Source organism: Acinonyx jubatus, chromosome E4, assembly GCF_027475565.1.
Source record: "Acinonyx jubatus isolate Ajub_Pintada_27869175 chromosome E4, VMU_Ajub_asm_v1.0, whole genome shotgun sequence".
NCBI classification, from domain to species: domain Eukaryota; kingdom Metazoa; phylum Chordata; class Mammalia; order Carnivora; family Felidae; genus Acinonyx; species Acinonyx jubatus.
This window is the reverse complement of record NC_069395.1, coordinates 1050236-1068154: the sequence shown is the minus strand read 5'-3', so window position 1 is coordinate 1068154 and position 17919 is coordinate 1050236. Positions and strand designations below refer to the sequence as shown.

Genomic DNA, 17919 nt, shown 5'->3' with positions numbered 1-17919 from the left:
CTCCCTCCCGGCTTGTCTGTGCCCCTGCGGACAGTCCTGTTCCTCCCTTTCCTGCCTCATTGTCTGCAGCGTCCCCCGCCTGTCGTCTCACACCTGCTGACTCTTGTGAGTTCTTTTTGGTTGTGGAGGGAAGAGGGGATGTCATACAACAGAGTCTCAAGGGCTAATGTGTCCCTGAGAGGGAAGCACTGCTCTGGGGACTATCTGAGCAGGTGACCTTGGAGACCAAGGTGGCTGAGTGTGCAGATTTGCAGGCTGGATGGCTCTGGGGGGTGGCAAGGCTCCATGGGAGCTGGTGTCTGAGGCCAAGGGACGGAGCGGTCAGACCAAGCAGGCAGGAAGATCACAGACAGTGGTGACGGGAGCCTGTGGCTAAGCTGCCTGAATGGAAACAGGTGCCAGGATTGGTGGTTGTCAGCACTGAGGAGGGCAAAGGCCACCCAGCCCGGTGGCTATGAGCCTTGTAGGAGCTGGAGTTTCCCAAGAGGCATGGGAGTGAAGGTCAGGAAGCTGATATGGGAAGGAAGGAGGCCACAGACACTATGCTGAGATCTGAGGGCTGGGGGGTGGGGGGGGGGGGGATAAGACTCTACGCGAGAGGGCAGCCGGGGACAGTGAGACACAGTTGAGGCAGGGAGCAGGACAGAAGCTGTAAGAGGTTAGGATGTTCTGATCATCAGTAGGGAATTCCAGCGGGGATAGGAAAGGCAGGAGTGAGGTGTGAGTCAGGTGAAAAAGAAAGTGGGGGGCAGTTCGGAGTCCTTTCTAGTGACAGAAGAGGAGGGATCTGAGCTTTCTGTGAAGGTGGGCTGGGAGATCGGATCCTGTGCTGAATTCTAAAACCACACCGTGCTCAGCATAAATAATAACTCCACATCTGGATGACGCTTGAGAATTTACAAAGGGTTTTAATTACATTGTGTTTTTCCCATTTCCTTCTCAAGGCAACCCTGTGAGGTGGGCGTTACCAGTGATGAACCAGGGTGACCTGAGAAGTGTCCGAGCTGGGATTAAAACCCCACTTGGGGCTGCCTTCTAAGTGCACTGATGAGTGCATGATCTCAGAGTTGCTTCAAAAAAAAAAAAAAAAAAAAAAAAAAAAGACCTTCCTGGAGACCGTCCTTTTTGCATCTGACCCATGGCCATTCCTTCATCGCTCCTGTGCCGTGTTTTCCGGCTCCTCCCACGCGGGTCCGGCGTCCTCTCCCCCCTTCTCCTTGAGTGACTCTGTGGCTCGCAGGAATGGGCTCCGGGATCCGTTCTGACGAGCTCAGAGATGCGGGCCCAAGGTCCGGGCTGAAGGCCACTGCGCTTACTCCTCTGGGACCGGCTGTCACTGTGGCGGGCCTTCGAGGAGGGGACAGACCCTCGCAGCTCCCGACTGGACTCCGCATAAAGCTAGGCAATCCCGTCCGGGGCTGGCCTCCAAGCCCCAGAGCCCACCCCGTCGGGGTCAGCACTTTGCGGCGGGTCCCCGCACTTCCCTGGGGAAGAGCAGGCGGGGCCTCCAAACCCGCGCGGCCGGCCGCGCGAGCGCCGGCCCAAGCCCCTCCCCGCGTGACGTCACGGCCACGCCCCCGGCGCCTCAGCCGCGGGTGGCTTCCGGGAGGACCCACATTCACTGCGGGGTACAGACAGATTAGCTTGAACACATGCGTAGCGTTGCACAAATAAGGAGGCGGGTTCGCAGACCTCTTCAGCGTGATCTCGTTTGATCGTTTCCCATAATGTTTGTAGGGTTGGGTGGTAGGCAACGTGACGCTCACCTCGGGAAATTTAGAGACGTCCCCGCTACAAGGGGAATGGTTGTGTCCAGGTGACGTCAGGCTCTGGGCGGGGCCGGGCCGTTCCAAGAGATCCCTGTGGGGGAGCGTCTTTCGGGCGAAGGCCGCCCTGAGAGCCACACCCCCCCTCGGCGTTTGGCGGTGGACGTGCCCACGGACAGGCCTCTCCGCGGCTGCGCAGGAGTAGCTCTCGGCGTACTCGCGTCGGAGCGGAGAGGACAGCGGCGCGGCGGGGCGGCCGGGTGGCCGGGTGGCCGGGTGGCGGGGGGGGGGACGGCATGGCCCCGCAAGCAGGCGCCCCGCGCCTGGTGCTGCTGTTCAGCGGGAAGAGGAAGTCCGGGAAGGACTTCGTGGCCGAGGCGCTGCGGAGCAGGTGTCTGCGGGGCGGGGCGCGGACGCTGGGCTTGGGGTGGGGTCGGCCGCGGCCCGACAACTGCAGGGGCGGCCGCTCCGTGGTCGGGGGTCGTGGAGTCCTCCGTGCGCGATCCCGTCGAACCCCAAGATTCCTTTGATAGGTTCCCTGTTGGGGTGTTAGTAGCTGAGGGTGCTCTGAAAGGTGGGGGGTCACCAAGGGATCCGTAGATCCAGGATTCAGATTCAGCTTGAGTCTGTTTACCCTGAACGTCGTGGTGGAGCGGTTGTGCTGGACGAGAGCGAGGATCGCAAAGCGTGGGCGCACGCCGGTGGGTGGGGGACCAGGCGTTGCTGCTGGGGGGGGGGGTGCACCACAGGGGTCGACGAGGTTGTGGGGGAGGGGACCCGGGGCAGAGGTCGCCTCTGGCTCCGCACAAGGGTCCTACCACCTTTCCTGCTTGCCTTTCTCCTTGTCCCCAGCACAGGAGTCAGTCAGTGGACAGGAGCAGTGTGTGCAGTTGGACTGCTGGAATTCGCACCCTGACTCCCCACGTGTTCCCCTGTGACCTTGCACAGCATTCTCCTCCACTCCGTGTCTCAGTTTTGTCCTCTGTGAAATGGGGCTAAAGATAGGGTGGTTGAAAGGATGACATGAGATAATGCACGTGAAGGGCTCAGAACAATTCTTGCCGTCTAGTAAAGGCACAGGAAGTAAATGCTGGCTGGTATTTGCACTTTATCTACATTGGCTTCATTACTTGCAGTGTTGTTTTGAGTGTATCAGGTCTCACTCTGCCTCCGTTTCCTCGTGTGAAGCATAGAGCTAAGAACGCCTGTCTCACTGTGTCAGTGTTTGAGTGAAAGTGTCAGCACCTCACGGTCAGGGCGGGGACGGCGTACCTGGGTCCAGACACAGCACCCAACAGGTGGTGGATTGAGTACATCGAACAACTGAAGGAGCGAGTGAATTCTGTTGTGATGACCAAGTCCGTGCACACGGATACACCCGGGCTGTGAGAAAACTAGTTCAAGGGCCCAGCAGTGACCTCATCGAGCCAGAACATCGCCGGTGGCGGCTGTGCACAGTGTAATTGTAATGTTTGTTCTGCCTGTGAGCAGAACTCTCCCATTCCAGTTTGGCAATAATCCTGTAGGAGACCGAACAGAGAGTGCTGTTCCGCTTTGTAGATGAGCAGTTAGGGTCAGGGAGGATGAGACGTTGACAGTTACGGATACTAGTAGCAGAAACGCAACCACAGAGGGGCGCCCGGCTGGCTCAGTCCGTAGACCCTGTGACTGTGGATCTCAGGGTCACGAGTTCGAGGCCCACGTTAGGTGTGGAGCTTACTTTAAAAAAGGAAGGAGACTTCCATCTCCTTCCAGCCTCGTCTGGAAAACTAGGTTAACTGAGCCCTGTCCTGTAGGCTCGGAGCTGATGTCTGCGCTGTCCTGCGGCTGTCCGGGCCACTCAAGGAGCAGTACGCGCGGGTAGGTGGCGGCCTCGCGGCATTTGGTGGGTTGGAAGGAGCCTGCTGTGGTCACTGGCAGGGTCTCTGTGACTACCGTTGGCAGCGTGCTGGACCGTTTGGGGCCATTTTCACCTTGTCACTCGCTTCTGGCCCCCTCCCCCAGAGCGTATCCAGGAAACGCTTCAGACTTGAGCTGGGATTCTCCCTTTAGAAATGTAATCACCTGAGTTGTCAAGATGATCATTAAGTGAAGAAAGCAAGAGGTAGAAACGTGCATAGGGAATACTCCATTTATATGTAAACAGAGGAGAGTTCTGAATACGTTTGCTTACAAGTTCAGCCACGGAACCGATATCTGTGGGGGGCCCTCCTTGTGTTCACTGTTGCCAGTGCTGGGGCTGTGTGAAGCCTGGACAGGGTACACAGGCCACTGTCACTGGGTGCCTCCAGGAAGGGGCAAGCAGGGGCCAGGCAGAGAGTTTTCACTCTAAACAAATACGTAACTTTTGAATTTTGGACCATGTGGATTTAAAGAAAAAAAAAAAAAAGGATTGTAGGGGCGCCTGGGTGGCTCAGTCGGTTAAGCGTTCGACTTCAGCTCAGGTCATGATCTCACAGCTGGTGAGTTGGAGCCCCGCGTCAGGCTCCGTGCTGACAGCTCAGAGCCTGCTTGGCATTCTCTGTCCCCCTTCTGTCTCTGCTCCTGCCCTGTTTGCACGCACACGTGTTCTCTCTCTTTTTCTCTCTCAAAAATAAATAAGCATTGAAAAAAAAAAAGGATTGTAAAAACTAAATGGGACTTAGCTTTCAGACAGGGAGCCTAGAGGGTCAGACCAGCTTCCCATGCAGTGAGGAGTCCTCATTGCTTAGATTTCTGCCCTTGACTTCTAGGTGCACTTTGGTCAGTTGGCCCGAGTCTGGTCTTCAGGGGCCACACAGAATGAATCTGGCCCCCCCTTCCATGCATCAGTCCATATGCATGGCAGTATTCTCCTGTGCCTTTTGGTTTTCTCCCACCAGCTAAACAGACCCATTTGTAGGAGGTAGGGGATCACTAGCATTGTAGCAGCCTGGCGGGTCCTGGGGATAACAGGTGAGTGGTTTTAAAATTAATTCATTTATTATTTATTTTTTTATTTTGAGAGAGCATAAGCAGGGGAGGAGCAGAGAGAACAGGAGAGAGACAGTCCCAGGCAGAGCCCAGACATGGGGCTTGAACCCACAAACCATGAGATCATGACCTGAACCGCAGTCAAGAGCCAGACGCTCAGCCAGCTGAGCCACCCAGGTGCCCCTAAGATTTTTTTAGTGGGAACCTTTCCCAAATGACGTTAGAGGAGGAAGTTCCTGGTACCCAGTAGACAGACCTGAGGGTCTCTGGTGGGGGAGGTGCAGGGAGACAGAGGGTGGAGGAGGGGGCTCTCAGCCTGTCCCCTGGGGCCTGGGCACTTCTGGGGAACCCCAGGGTTCTGAGGAGTAGTTGGAAAACCACTGATCTACGCTCCAGAGTTCCCAGATCAGCCCCCACCCCAGACCTACGAGCCAGGCTGGCGTGGGTGTGGCGTGGGCAGGAGTTTGCATCTTAAAAACCTCAATAGGAAACGGATAGGCCAGCCTACCCTGTACCACTCCTATTCCCACTTAAAACAATTCCACTGGCATCTGGGTGGCTCAGTGGGAAGAGCACGTGACTCTTGACCTCAGGGTTGTGAGTTCAGGCCCCGTGTTGGGTGTGGAGCATACTTAAAAAAAAAAAATCCAAAATGAAACGTTTAGTGCGTTGGGTTTCTCAAGTCACAATGAGAAATCTAATGGAAACACAGAACCTACAGCTCCTGGCGGCCACTCTCCCTCCCTCTGCTAGAGAGCGTGGGAAACCAGTTTACAGACAGGAGGTGGCTGCCGGCCTCACCTCGGGCAGGGCACAGGAAGGTGACTGGACTCGCACGGTCGTGGCCCTTCAGTTTGCAGGGGAGAAACGAGTCCAAGAGGGTGGAGCTGCGGGGAGTGAGGAGAGTAGCTGGAACCTGTCTCAGACCCCGGCCCGCCCCAGGGCCCTGGATGGACCCCTCATTTGGCTGTGTCCCTAGGGAGGGGAGGCCGGGGTGGTCCAAGCAGCTCCCCCTGCCCCAGGAGCACCTGCTGTTTCTGCAGAGGTGCCAGGAGCTTAGGGGGCGGGGGCAGCGGGATGCGGGAGGGGGCCGCCAGGTGTCCTGGGCCGGGGTGGGGCTGGACCGGGCCAGAAGAGGTGCGCTTTTTCACATTTCCCACTTGGGTTGGAGGCTCAGCCTGCGCCCAGGGGACGCAGACTAATTTCAGGATTAGTTTAAGCCAGGAATCATTGGGGAGGTAAAGCTGTCGCGCATCACATGACTTAAAGACACCGAAATGATTTCTGGATTATCCCCAGGCTTTTCTTCCATCTGCCGCTGTTTGGGGTTCCTTACTCCCTGCAGCCCAGGGTCCTGGTGGCAACCTCGTGGTCCTTGCATCGGTCCCCGGGGAGGGGTGGGGGGGAGGGCAGGGCTGCCCTCCTCCTGTTTCAGGAGGGACCAGTGAGGTCGGAGACCGGAGGTGCAGACGGTGCATGTGCTTTGGGCAGGAGCACGGCCTGGACTTCGAGAGACTCCTGGACGCCAGCACCTACAAGGAGGCCTTCCGGAGGGACATGATCCGCTGGGGTGAGGAAAAGCGCCAGGCCGACCCCGGCTTCTTCTGCAGGAAGGTGGTGGAGGGCGTCTCCCAGCCCGTCTGGGTGAGTGCGCTCAGGGCAGCGTTCCGCCTTTTCCGCCTGTGACTCCACTGGCCCCGCCTCCCGCCACTTCTCATCCTTGGCCTCCTAGCTCCTGCCCTGGTCCCACGTGTCCCATTCGTCACCCAGCAGCCAGAACGGCCTGTTAAAAATAACCCAACGCTTGTCACTCCTCTCTTTGGAACCTTTGTCCCATCGTTCCCACAAACCACAGTGAAGCCCTTCACGGCAGCCTCTAGGCTTTGTGTGACCGGGCCCTGCTGCCCTGCGAGCCTTCTTGCTCCCTAGGCTGTCACTACACCTGCCTTCCCTCCGTTCCTCAGGCGCATAGGTCCCTCTGGAGGCCCGGCCTTTGTGCAGTTCTGCCTGCCAGGACCGCCCTTTCTTTCCATCCTCATCTGCTTCCCTCCAGCCCCGCTTACATGGCACCTCCACCAGGCAGCCTGCCCTGATACCTGAGCCTAAGTGATGCTGCCAGGTGCTCCCCCAGCACCTCACCCCTTCGCTCCGTCCTCGCTCTGGGAGCCAGTAGTATCTCCTTGGACCTGGCCCGGCTCCAGGTGATTTGAGGACGTATCAGTGCAAGAACGGGATTAAGCCCCTGCCCTCGGGGTGCTTACGTTATTACTGGGGCTGGAGGGAGTTAGGCCGGAAACAGATACAGAACGTGTCCTGTGGGGTGAAGAGAAATAGTGAGGAGCAAAGTAAAGGAGTCCAGGGCTCCATGGGGGGCTGGGCTGCTGCCCTGCGGGGCGCCGGGGAGGTTTCCCCCACTCGAGGTCACCTGAGCAGAGCCTGCAGGAGACAAGGGGCTGAGCCAAGTGGGTGTTTGGGCGGCGGGGGGGCACGTGGCAGGAGGTGAGGCCCGGGCTCTGGTGCTTCGGGGCCACTGAACAGGGGAGAGGCGAGGCTGCTGGGAGGGGGTGGTGGGGCTGTGGCTCAGAGCGGTGGGCTCCGCTCGGGCCGCGAAGGCTGAGCCTGCTGGGCCTTGGCTGCAGGGTGGGAGGCGGGAGGTGGTTCTGAGCAGGGAAGGCGTGGGATGAAGACGGGGAGTTCGGGCTCGGTGGTGCCGAGCTTGACGCGCCTGCAGACGGCGCTGACCGCACCGGAGGCCGCCGTCTGCCCCCCGGACTGGGCCCCGAGGGGGTGAGCGCCGGCCGCTTGGCTCCCGCCCCCTCCGCGCCCGCACACGGGTTCGCTGTGCCACATGTTTGGTAATTGGTGAGTGAACGGAATGTGTCCGCGTCGGAGGGGGAACAGCCGGCCGCTCTGTTCACGGATTCAGTCGTCGAACGCGTGCTCCCGAGGGTCCCTGTGCCGCACGGCGCGCGGGGGCCTGGGATGTGGCCGCGGGTGTGGACCTGGGGCGGGCAGGCAGTGAACACAACCTCCCGGCAGATGGTGACGGTGGCAAGGGCACTTCGTGGACAGCGTGTCTGGACCCAGAGGGACAGGAAGGGGGCCGGGCCGTAGGAGAGGCCTCCCGGAGGAGGGACGCCGGAGCGGAGATGGGCGTGAATGGGGGGCCCTGGCCTGCGCTCGTCCATGCAGAGGGAGCCGCACGCGCCAGGGCCTCGAGGAGGACGTGGCTGGCGTGTGGGAGCGGGGGACCGGCCGGCTGCAGCGGAGTGGATGCACGAAGGCCACGGGAGTAGTGCCGGATCTCGTAGGCCCTCGGAAGCTGGGGTTAGGGCCTTGGATCTTCTTAGAATGGTGGGGGCCCTTTGAGAGGTGGGGTGCCCTGGCCTGAGAAAGTCAGGCTTAGGTTGTGAAAAGCGCTGGTGAGCAGGAACCAGTGAGAGCACTTTTGTTTCTGGCCTCAGTTTGTCTGTCTGTAGAATTACTTTGTTGGACCCGCTGATCTGGCCTCAAAGCCCGAGGCTTCGTCTTCAGCTCAGCGGTGACCACGGAACGTGGTGTGTCGATGGCAGACACGTGTGGGCAGAGCGGGCTGTGGACTGCGTGACCAGGGAGGGCTGCCTGCAGGGAGGAGGGATGGTGGGTGAGAATGGGGAAGGGGACCACACCTGTCTGGGCTCTATAGCCCCCCCCCCCCATCCCCATGCACCTGCTTATTCCCTGGGGCCCTGTCCCGCCACACCGTGTCCTGTCGGTCACCTGCCCGTGTCTCTGTCTGCAGCTGGTGAGTGACACGCGGAGGGTGTCGGACATCCAGTGGTTTCGGGAGGCCTACGGGGCTTTGACCCAGACGGTCCGCGTGGTGGCCCCGGAGCAGAGCCGACGGCAGCGGGGCTGGGTGTTCACTCCAGGTGAGCTGCGCCCCGGCCTTTGCCCCCGAGGCTTGGCACGCCGGCCGCCACCCCGCCGTAGACCCTGGCCCCCGCCTTCACGGTCTGGGTCTCCTGCCCTCTTCCTGGCAGGCTGTGGGGGCGTGAGCGAGGGGTCGTGAAAGGGAACCTGGGGGCCTGTGGCTCAGGACCGTCCCCAGATTGGAACACGGGTTGGGGAGGGTGTCCTCGGGCTAAAGGTTCCTCATGACCCGGGGCTGGTGCCCTTCCCTGTCCTCTCCAGGCGGGTGGGCTTCGCGAGATGTGTCCGGGACCCAGCCTGCCGGCCTGCTGCGTCAGCGGGCGTCCCGTGCGATGCACAGAGTGTCTGTGTGTGGTGGGCAAGGCGGCCTCAGCGGTGTAAGCCCGGGACCTGCCCTGTGGCAGCTGGGACACCGCTGAGGCCTCGCTCCTGCCCGAGGCCCTGTGGGCTGGGGAACTTCGGCCCCTGACACTGCAGTCTCCTGGGCGTGGGCACTTCCGCGTATACTCGACCTCACTTCGGCCACAGTCAGCCCGCCCAGCAGCCCCGCTGTTCGGAGAGTAGCTCGCGCTGCCTCCCGGAGGGCCGAGTGGGGGTAGACGTGGAGCCGCCCTTCCGGCTCGTCTGTGGTCTCGTGTGGTTTCAGGAGGCCCTTCCACCCTCTGTGGGTGGTGGCCGTGCGGCTGGGCGGTGGCAGAGGGGAGGCCAGGACGGGGGCAGCTCCATCTGGGGCCTGCGGGCCTCCAGGGCTGGCTGGGGCCTGACGTCACCTTGCTTCCTGCACAGGGGTGGACGACGCGGAGTCGGAGTGTGGCCTGGACGACTTGGAGGGCTTCGACTGGGTCGTGGAGAACCACGGGGACGCGGGGCGCCTGGAGGAGCAGCTGCAGAGCCTGGTGGCCTTTGTCCGCTCCAGACTGTAGCTTTGGGTTCCGGGGCGCCCCTGCCGGACCGTGGTCCCCGATGCCGGGGGGCTGGCAGGTGCCAGGCAAGTCGAGGCAGCCCCGGGGACCTCGTTTCTTTGTGGAGGGGATGGCCCTGCCTCTTTGGGAGGAGACTGGCCGTGCCTGAACCGTGTCCATGGTGCCCAGCCCGTGAGCGTGGGTGGCCCTGCCTCCCCGTGGGGACGCTCTCAGCCCCTCGTTCCAGGCAGGGGCCCGGCTCCCCAGCGTGGGTCCTAATAAACCGCCTCGGAGCCCACTCAGAGCCCACGTCTCTCCTTTCCCGCACGCGGGCACAGCCCGTCCTGGTGGCTGTGGGCCCCACTGCCCTGGCCTCCCTGGGCACCCGGCTCTGTGCCCCGCCTCCCCCCCCCCCCCCCAACGGCCCCCAAACCAAACCGCGTGTCGCCGCCCAGACCTGCCGCCCGGCTCACCGTTCCCGACACCAGCTCCCTGGCCCTGGAGGGCCGCCAGCGCCGTGGGCTCCTCCCTGTCCTCTTCTGCGGTGTCCGTCCCTGTGTCCCCCTTCCGATTCTCACCAGCCGGCCACGTCCGTCTGGCAATCGTGACCCTGGCTCCCAGAGCCGTGCTGGCCCCCGGCAGGTGCCGGGAGGTTGGGGTGTGCGTGTCATTGCGGCACAGGCTTCCTCACCCCCAGGGGCCTCCGTTCCAGCCGTTGGGCCGGCGCCAAGCTGGCTCCAAGACGGGCTCTTGGGGGCCCTCAGAGCTGCCAGCGGAGGCTGCTTGTGAGCCCCCCGTCCTGACGCGTCACGCCCGCTCCGGGTGTGTGACCCTGAGGGAGCCTCCCGTGTTCACCAGACTCAGCCCCAGTGACTCGTGGGTGTTTCTGACAGGTTGTTGAGAAGTGGGGGGCTCCGGGGGACAAGGGGACGGGCCGTCGTGAGTCCCAGCCTCCTCGCCTCGAGGGCCCACGGATGTCTCGTGGCGCTTTCTTCAGGTCCGGGGGTGTGCCCAGGGGACCTGAGGAATGAGCCTGTGCCTGCTTACCCAGGTCCCCAGAGCCTGGCCCAGCAAAGGCGGTGATGGCAGGGACGAGAGGCCATTACTGAGCGCCTGCCAGGCACCACGGAATGTAAATAGTCCGGCGGAAAGCGAAGAACGAAGGACAAGGAGCAGAAGGTGTGGACGTGGTGAACCGTGTCCGTGCTGGTCTGGCGGCCACGGCCTTGGTGGTCACGCGACAGCCTGGGCTTCTGGGGTCACTGTCTGTCACCCAGAGGCAGGTGTCCTCACTCCCATCGCACCAGGAACCACGCGAGGGCCCCGTGGATGCTTCCAGGGGTCTGCGTGTCCATCCCCCACGCTTGGGCCTGGAAGCCCTGTTTGTCTGCCTTCCAGGCGAGTGTCCCTCGGCCACCCTCCACCCGGAGCAGCTGTCCCCGCCTGCACATGGGGTCGTTCGGGGCTCGGGAGGGCCTGAACCAGCACCTCGTGGGGTGCTGGAGAAAGGATTGCAGGTTGTCCTTTCCCCCCAGCTTTTTGAGCTGTGATGCACACACGCCAACGTGTAAGTGTAGGCATTCCGCGTGACTGTCCGTGTGTGTCGTAAGCGGTCACCGCAGAGCACGGCTAGTCAGCGCCTCAGTGCCTCGTACGTCGTGTGTGTGCGTGAGGGTGTGGCGTGAGGGTGTGCGGGGGGGTGTGTGTGAGGGCCTGCAGGGGGGTGTGGGGTGTGTGCACGCGTGTGTATGCGTGAGTGCACTTTCCTTATCCGTCCGTCCCCGGGTGCAGTGTTTCCACGTCTTGGCTGTTGTGCGTGTGGCAGTGGTGCACGTGGGGGTGAGACGTGTTTTCTAGGTAGTGCTTTCCTCTCCTACAGGTGATCACTGACCACCGGTCGCTCAGCGAGCCTCCCGTCGGGAGCGCTGGGGCAGGGGAGGGGGCTGGCGGGCCCGGCCCGGGGCGGGGGGGGGGGGGGCTGCCCACCTGGTTCCTGGCTCTGGGTATTTGGAAGAGTCACAGGACGCGGCCCGGGAGGCCGGCGGGTCCGTCCCCCGCCCTTCGACAGGTTGGCCCTGACGCCCTCCTCACGTGGGGGCCCGGTGGCCGACCAGAGTCACCTCTGCTGGATTTGAAGTTCCTCTGTACTTGGAAAAAGCCCCATATTTCTCTAAATACCAAAGTCAAGAATAACCCCAACTTTTGATGCCCTGTGTTATGATGAGCGTGTCAGCTGCTTTTATGTCAGGACCTTCTCCCCACCCCGCTGTGCTCATCTTTGCCAACTCTGTCTGCGGGTATGGTATCCGAGGACTGCTGTGAAGTTGTTCTTAAGTCACGTCGGTGCTATTTTTTATTTTTTTAAATTCATTCACGTTGAGAGAGAGAGAGTGCGCACAAGTAGGGGAGGGGCAGCGAAAGAGGGGGACCGAGGATCCGAAGCAGGCTCCAGGCTCTGGGCTGACAGCAGGCAGCCTGATGTGGGGCTCCAACTCACAAACAGCAAAATCACGACCTGAGCCAAAGTTGAACACTTAACGGACTGAGCCTCCCAGGACCCTGGTACGTGTGGTTTTAATAATGATCTGTAGCACTGACATTCTCTTAAAAATTTATTTCCTCCATTTCTAAACAGCTTTCTTGAGATATAATAGGTCTGTAGTAACTGCACATTTTTGAAGTGTACGACTTGGGGCTCCCAGGGGGCTCAGTCAGTTGAGCACCTGACTTCAGCTCAGGTCATGATCTCGAGGTTCATGAGTTCGAGTCCCCGCGTCGGGCTCTGTGCCGACAACTCGGAGCCTGGAGCCTGCTTTGGGTTCTGTGTCTCCCTCTCTCTCTATCCCTCCACTGCTCACGCTCTTGTCTGTCTCTCTCTCAAAAACAAATAAACATTAAAAAATTTTTAAAAAAAGAAAGTTTGTAGAATTGATAGGTGAGTTCGACAAGATTGTGGGATACCAGGTCGAGTCATGACAACCAACTGTGTTGCTGTTCATTAGCAATGAACGACAAAGGTTGAAATCGCAGTGGCATGAAAACGTGAAGTAGTTAGGGTCGGGTCTGGTGAGACACATGCAAGGAGCGCCTGGGGGGCTCGGCCAGTTGAGTGTCCGACTCTCGATCTCGGCTCGGGTCGTGGTCTCATGGTCCGCGAGATCGAGCCCCACGCCTGGGCTCTGCGCTGACGGTGTGGAGCCTGCTTGGGATCCGCTCTTTCCCCCTCTCTACCCCTGCCCTGCTCGTGCTGTCTCTGTCTCTCTCAAAATAAACTTGAAAGAATTACTTTACTGAAGTATAGTTGGAGCACAGCGTTGCAGCAGCTTCGGGTGTCCAGTGCAGCAATGTGACCAGCGTGTAGGTCATTGCAGTGCCCCTGGCCTGACCCACCCGTCCCCCGGCGGGCACCTTCCACCCCCACCCCCCTGCGGCCGCCAGCCTGTTGTCTGCGTTCACGGGTCGGTCTCTGCCTTCTGTGTGTTGTCGTTTGGATTCCGCACGTGAGTGGAGCCGTGTGCCTGCCCCCTGCCCCCTGCCCCCTGCCCCCTGCCCTCCCGGAGCCCCTGCGGCTTCCGCTTCTTCCACCGCAGATTACAGCCGCCTGGTCGAGAGATCCACACAGGCGGTTAACAGCCCATTCTAAAACGCGTTTATAACGAGAATTTATTTTGAAGACTTCACGGGTTTACTGCTCACTTTGGGCCTTTCGTGACGGCTCAACTTACCCGTTTAACAATTTGGTATTTTAATTCCTCTCCAGACGGTTGATGTGCCTTCGGATATCTTTTTCTTTTTTTTTAAGTGTTTTAAATTATTAAATTATTTTGAGAGAGAGAGAGAGAGAGGGAGAGAGCGCACGTGCGCGAGCAAGCGGGGGAGGGGCAGAGAGAGAGGGGGAGACAGACTCCCAAGCTGACTCTGAGCTGTCAACACAGAGCCTGATGCGGGGCTCGGACTCATGGACCCCAAGCTCACAATCTGAGCCGAAGTTGAGTCAGAAGCTTGACCAGCCGAGCCCCTCAGGCGCCCCTCAAAGGATTTTTTTCGAAAGTGGTGCGTCTGTCTTCGGAGCCCCTGTGAACGAGGCAGTGCCATTCTGTGGTGTCTACACGTGGACGTGGCCCCGTGGCCTGGTTCCGCCGTCTGCTGCCCTTTGATGTTGCTGAGCCTGAGGCCGCCCTGAGTTTTGTCCCTCTGAAGGTAGCCTCCTCTCCCTGTCTAGATGCTTTTGGATTTTTTTCCCCCTTTATTTTTGGAATTCACATTCTGGCATGCTCCAAGGCGCGGCGGACACCTGAAATGCCGGTGCTCACGGTTCCCGTAAAGCATTCCTGAGGAACGACGAGGACGTTCGGGCGTCTCAGCCATCAAGTGCCCGTGCAGTCCGGCGTGCAGATGAGCGGCTGCCCGGGTGTGGCCTTAGCGTGACCTGAGCCAGGACCCCCTCGTCCGACAGCCGGGTGGGGTGCTGAGCCCTTCTGTCCACCTGGGTTTTTAACCGTTTTCTTCCAGGGGGTCCAGAGAGCGTCCGGACCAAGCTGCGCTCCTCGGGGGCCCCGGCTGAGGGCGGTGGGGGCGCCCCAGGTGACAGGGACGTGGGCCTTGCTGCCTGCTGACTGGCTTTGTCGTGACGGCTTCCAGTTCCGGGGCTGGGGGGGGGGGCTGTGTCAGGGAGCAGGGGCTGCCTGGATGCGTGATGTCGCGGGACGCACGTGTAACGGCCCCGAGTTCCAGATGCCGTGCTTGCATGCGAGGAAACTGAGGTGCGGTGAGGGGGCTGGTTTGCTCAGGTCCTGGAGCACCTGGCGGTGACCGGGCCCCGGGGCTCCTGAGCTCCCTCCCGGCGCGTCCCCTGCCCTCCGTGTCCCTGAGCGAGCGCGAGACCTCTCCCACAGGGCGGCAGAGAACTCCCAGCCGAGCCCTCGGGAGCTCGGCCCGGTTCCTGCTTCCCGGGGAGGCCAGGGCCGCCCGGCGTGTCTCGCTCTGGTAACTGAAGCTGCATCCGGGTGAGGAGGCCACAGGGCCACTTCCCGGAAGGGGACGGTCCTGGCGCACTGGGGGACAAGGACGAGAGACACGGGTGCAGACTCACACGTGCCGTTCCTCGGGGACGCTGAGGGCATCCGCCAGTGGATGCTTCCCCAGCAACGTCCCCGTGCCGTGACGGTTCCCGTGACTTTCCAGGCGCATCCAGCCTGCACCAGCGGCGGCCGGGTCCCTCGGGCTGGCTTGAAGACGACTGCGGGCCCCGGGTGGGGCGCTGGGCCGGCACACCCAGACGTGTGCGACAAATGCCACCGTGTGGTGGCCAAGCCGGGCCGGGCTGGCGATTCCCGCGTGCTTTCGCGCCGATGGCTCCCGTTCCCTTGTTAAAACTGAAGACACGGGGGACACAGAGAGGTGAAGGGACTTTGTCGAGTGTGCTGTGTGGTCGGGTTGGACTCCCTGTGGCAACTTGCCCCAGTCGGGCCCCTTCTGAGCCGTGGCCTTGGCTGGTAGCGTTGGGGACCCGGCTCCTGGGTCCCCAGGCATGTTCCAGGGCGTGGTGCTCGTGCAGGAGCACAGGGCCGTGACCTCCTGGCCCACCTTGCCCCAGAGCAGGCAGCCACCTGCTAGGTCTGGGCCTGGAGCGGAACCTCGGTTCCCCCATCCGGCCCCCTGGCACACGTGGAGAACTGGCATTTTTGGGAAACGAGTTCTTTCTAAGAACTAAAGGGTGGGGCCCCTGGGTGGCTCAGTCGGTTAAGCGTCTGACTCTTGGTTTCGGCTTAGGTCGTGATCTCACGTTTCGGTCGGGCTCTGTGCTGACTGCTCAGAGTCTGCTTGGGATTCTCTCTCTCCTGCTCTCTTCCTTCCCCTCTCTGTCTCCCTCTCTCCCCTCCTCGTTCTCTTTGTCTCTTTCTGTCTCAAAATAAATAAAAATTTAGAAAGAAGACAAAACAAATAAAGGGAAACAGCAATCTGGAAATGGGCGTGTGAACCAAGGGCAGAGGGCTGATGCTGAGCCTGTGTGGTGCTGACTCCCCACTCGCTTCCCCGGGGCTCCCCACGCTGACTCTCCTCCTTCGTTCCCTCTCAGCATGTCTGGCTGGCCCAGACTTTCCCAGGCCTCCCAGCAGGTCGTCTGGTGTCCTCGGGCTCTCCCAGAAGTTTCTGCACCCCTCCTCTGGCAGTGGGCCCTAAGCACGGGCCCCCTGAGGGGCTGCAGGAGGCCACCCTGAACGAGGAGGATGTGGGTGGCCAGGCAGAGTCTGCCCTGGAGCAGGCTCAGGGGCGCCCTTCGGCGGCCCCAGGCCCAGAGCGGCTTCTCTGCACACCTTGGGACCAGAACCCTCCCCGCATGGACCGCCCGTGGTTTTCTAGTTGAAAACCGGCGGGTGTTTGAGGTCTGCGCTCAGCATGTCCCGGACGCGCAAGCTTGGGGCAGGTGCACGTCGGGGCAGGTTCACACCTGCTGTCCTCCTGTCGGTCTTTCTCCATGGGCCTCACTGTGGTGACATCAGTGGGATTGAACCCCACCAGCTCAGAAAACAGTCCACGCGTGGGGGTAGAGGGCCTGCCCTCGGTTCCTGCCTGCGCTCGACTCCCTCTGCCCTGTGTCCCCATCCGGGCCTGGCCTCCCTCAGATTCCCCGTCGTCCGCCCTCCCCTGTGTCTGCTGACCTGCGGGCGCCACCTGGGCTCTCCCCTTCGCTCCTCAACGCTTAGCAATTCGGCCTCTGCTCCCCTCTCTGCAAAGCCGCTTCCTGAAGGACCCCACCAGGGATGCAGCCAGCATCAGCCGGCGACCACCCCCTCCCTCCTCCCTCCTCCCTCCTCCCTCCTCCGTCTCCCGCCTCTGGCCCCGCCCCTATCTGTGGTGCCTCCTCCCTCTTCTGGTCCTGGCCGTTCTCTCTCTCCTCTGCTGGCCTCTGTCCTCTCTCTCCCTCTCCCCTGGCCAGTGTGTCCTGAGGTGACGGGGCTGACTTCTGAATGTTCTTGCTTCTCTGCATGGGTGTCCCACAGTTTCCCCTCGACTGGCCTCATCCTCGCCCGCAGACCCGCTCCTGCCTGTAGGTGCATGTGCCGGGTGCCTGTCTCAGACTGGTGTTTGGAAACGTGATGAATCGAGAAGGGAAATACTATCAAAGAAAAGTCACAAGTTTTTGTCTTTGGGGGCGGTGACTCCATCACTGGGGACAGGCAGATCCCTTGTTCCAGGAAAGTTGCCCGAAGGGCGTTCACTGCTGCTCCCAGGACAGAGGGGTGTCGGGGTGATGGGCGCTTGCAGGGGCCCAGCCCCCGACACTTGGGCCAGAGGTCTGCGTCTGATGCATGCTCGGTTCTGGGGTACATCTGTGAATTTAACCGCTGTCCGTTCTGGGGTGCAGACTGTGTTCCCGTTCGACCTCCCAAGGCCAGTGAAGGTGCTGCCCTGGCGCCCCGGCCACACTCACACCTCACCTGCGGGACGCTGAGGCCAGGGCGCTGGCCACAGGGCTGTAGTGGCCGGGCCGCGTGACCGTGTGGCTGCCTCCTCACTGGACGGGAAGCAGCGTGAGGTCCGGGGCCCTGCAGCTGCCGCGGGTGCCTTTCAGGGGAATCGGGAGACAGTAGATGTGTTATCATCCGAGGGACCTCAGAACAGGAGCGCCTCCTCTGGTGGGGGTGGGGGTGGGGGGCTGTGGTTTCTTGGAAGAGCTGTCACCCTGGGATGGGAGGCTCCAGGTTGGCCTGCGTATTGGGGAACCTCTTTCTCCCCTGCAGGTTGGCCGGTCGTGCGTGGGGGCGGCCTGTGGCTCCGGGGAGGCCCTGCGCCAGGAGCCGGCTGGTTCGTGGCCTGTGTGGTGCAGGTCAGTGCGGCTGGGGCAGGAGCCACGCGTCTAAGTGTCCAAGGGTAATATGTGTACCGAGCAAACTGTCAAATAAAGTACATTCTAACCTACTTGGATAAGTATACTTTCACAACAGCAAAATTGGAAGATCCGTAACTCGAAGTTGGCAAGATTTCAAAACGGATGGAATTTAATCGTGCTCATGCGTGTCTGGGTGTGCTGTCTCGAGCCAGAGATGACGGACGAAGATAAATGCCACGCATAAATGATGACATAGTTTTCCACGGTGTTTGTTTCTCTTGCCTTAGTTCAGCAAAAAAAAAACTTACAAATTATATTGATATGGTCAAGATTTTGCCTAATTTGTGTGCTGTTGATAGCAATGATCTGAAACGTAAAAGTACAGGGCGCCTGGGTGACTCAGTCAGTTCAGCATCTGACCTCAGCCCAGGTCACGATCTCACGGTTCATGGGTTTGAGCCCCGCGTCGGGCTCTGGGCCGACAGCTCGGAGCCTGGAGCCTGCTTCGGGTTCTGTGTCTCCCTCTCTGCCCCTCCCCTGTTCACACTCTATC

General features: G+C 60.8%; 2 protein-coding genes across 2 annotated transcripts; both read left to right on the top strand.

The window, feature by feature from the left end:
• Positions 1 to 1999: 1999 nt before the first annotated feature.
• Positions 2000 to 9830, top strand: PMVK (phosphomevalonate kinase). The gene is made up of 5 exons (XM_027048423.2): positions 2000 to 2157; positions 3563 to 3626; positions 6210 to 6362; positions 8500 to 8629; positions 9417 to 9830. Exons 1-5 carry the CDS (start codon positions 2063 to 2065, stop codon positions 9551 to 9553), a joined length of 579 nt encoding a protein of 192 aa, XP_026904224.1. The 5' UTR covers positions 2000 to 2062; the 3' UTR covers positions 9554 to 9830.
• On the top strand, positions 9594 to 11530 carry LOC128313105 (WAS/WASL-interacting protein family member 3-like). The gene is made up of 3 exons (XM_053209708.1): positions 9594 to 9618; positions 9730 to 10425; positions 10530 to 11530. The coding sequence occupies exons 1-3, from the start codon at positions 9594 to 9596 to the stop codon at positions 10613 to 10615; spliced, it is 807 nt and encodes a 268-aa protein (XP_053065683.1). The 3' UTR covers positions 10616 to 11530.
• Positions 11531 to 17919: the final 6389 nt, after the last annotated feature.

Coding starts and splice junctions, on each gene's coding strand:
- PMVK (XM_027048423.2), top strand. CDS start 2,063: ATGGCCCCGCAAGCAGGCGCCCCGCGCCTGGTGCTGCTGTTCAGCGGG. Junction 3,627..6,209: donor TCAAGGAGCAGTACGCGCGG/GTAGGTGGCGGC, acceptor TGCTTTGGGCAG/GAGCACGGCCTGGACTTCGA. Junction 8,630..9,416: donor GGGCTGGGTGTTCACTCCAG/GTGAGCTGCGCC, acceptor CTTCCTGCACAG/GGGTGGACGACGCGGAGTCG.
- LOC128313105 (XM_053209708.1), top strand. CDS start 9,594: ATGCCGGGGGGCTGGCAGGTGCCAG. Junction 9,619..9,729: donor GGGGGGCTGGCAGGTGCCAG/GCAAGTCGAGGC, acceptor CCAGCCCGTGAG/CGTGGGTGGCCCTGCCTCCC. Junction 10,426..10,529: donor CTCGTGGGTGTTTCTGACAG/GTTGTTGAGAAG, acceptor CGCTTTCTTCAG/GTCCGGGGGTGTGCCCAGGG.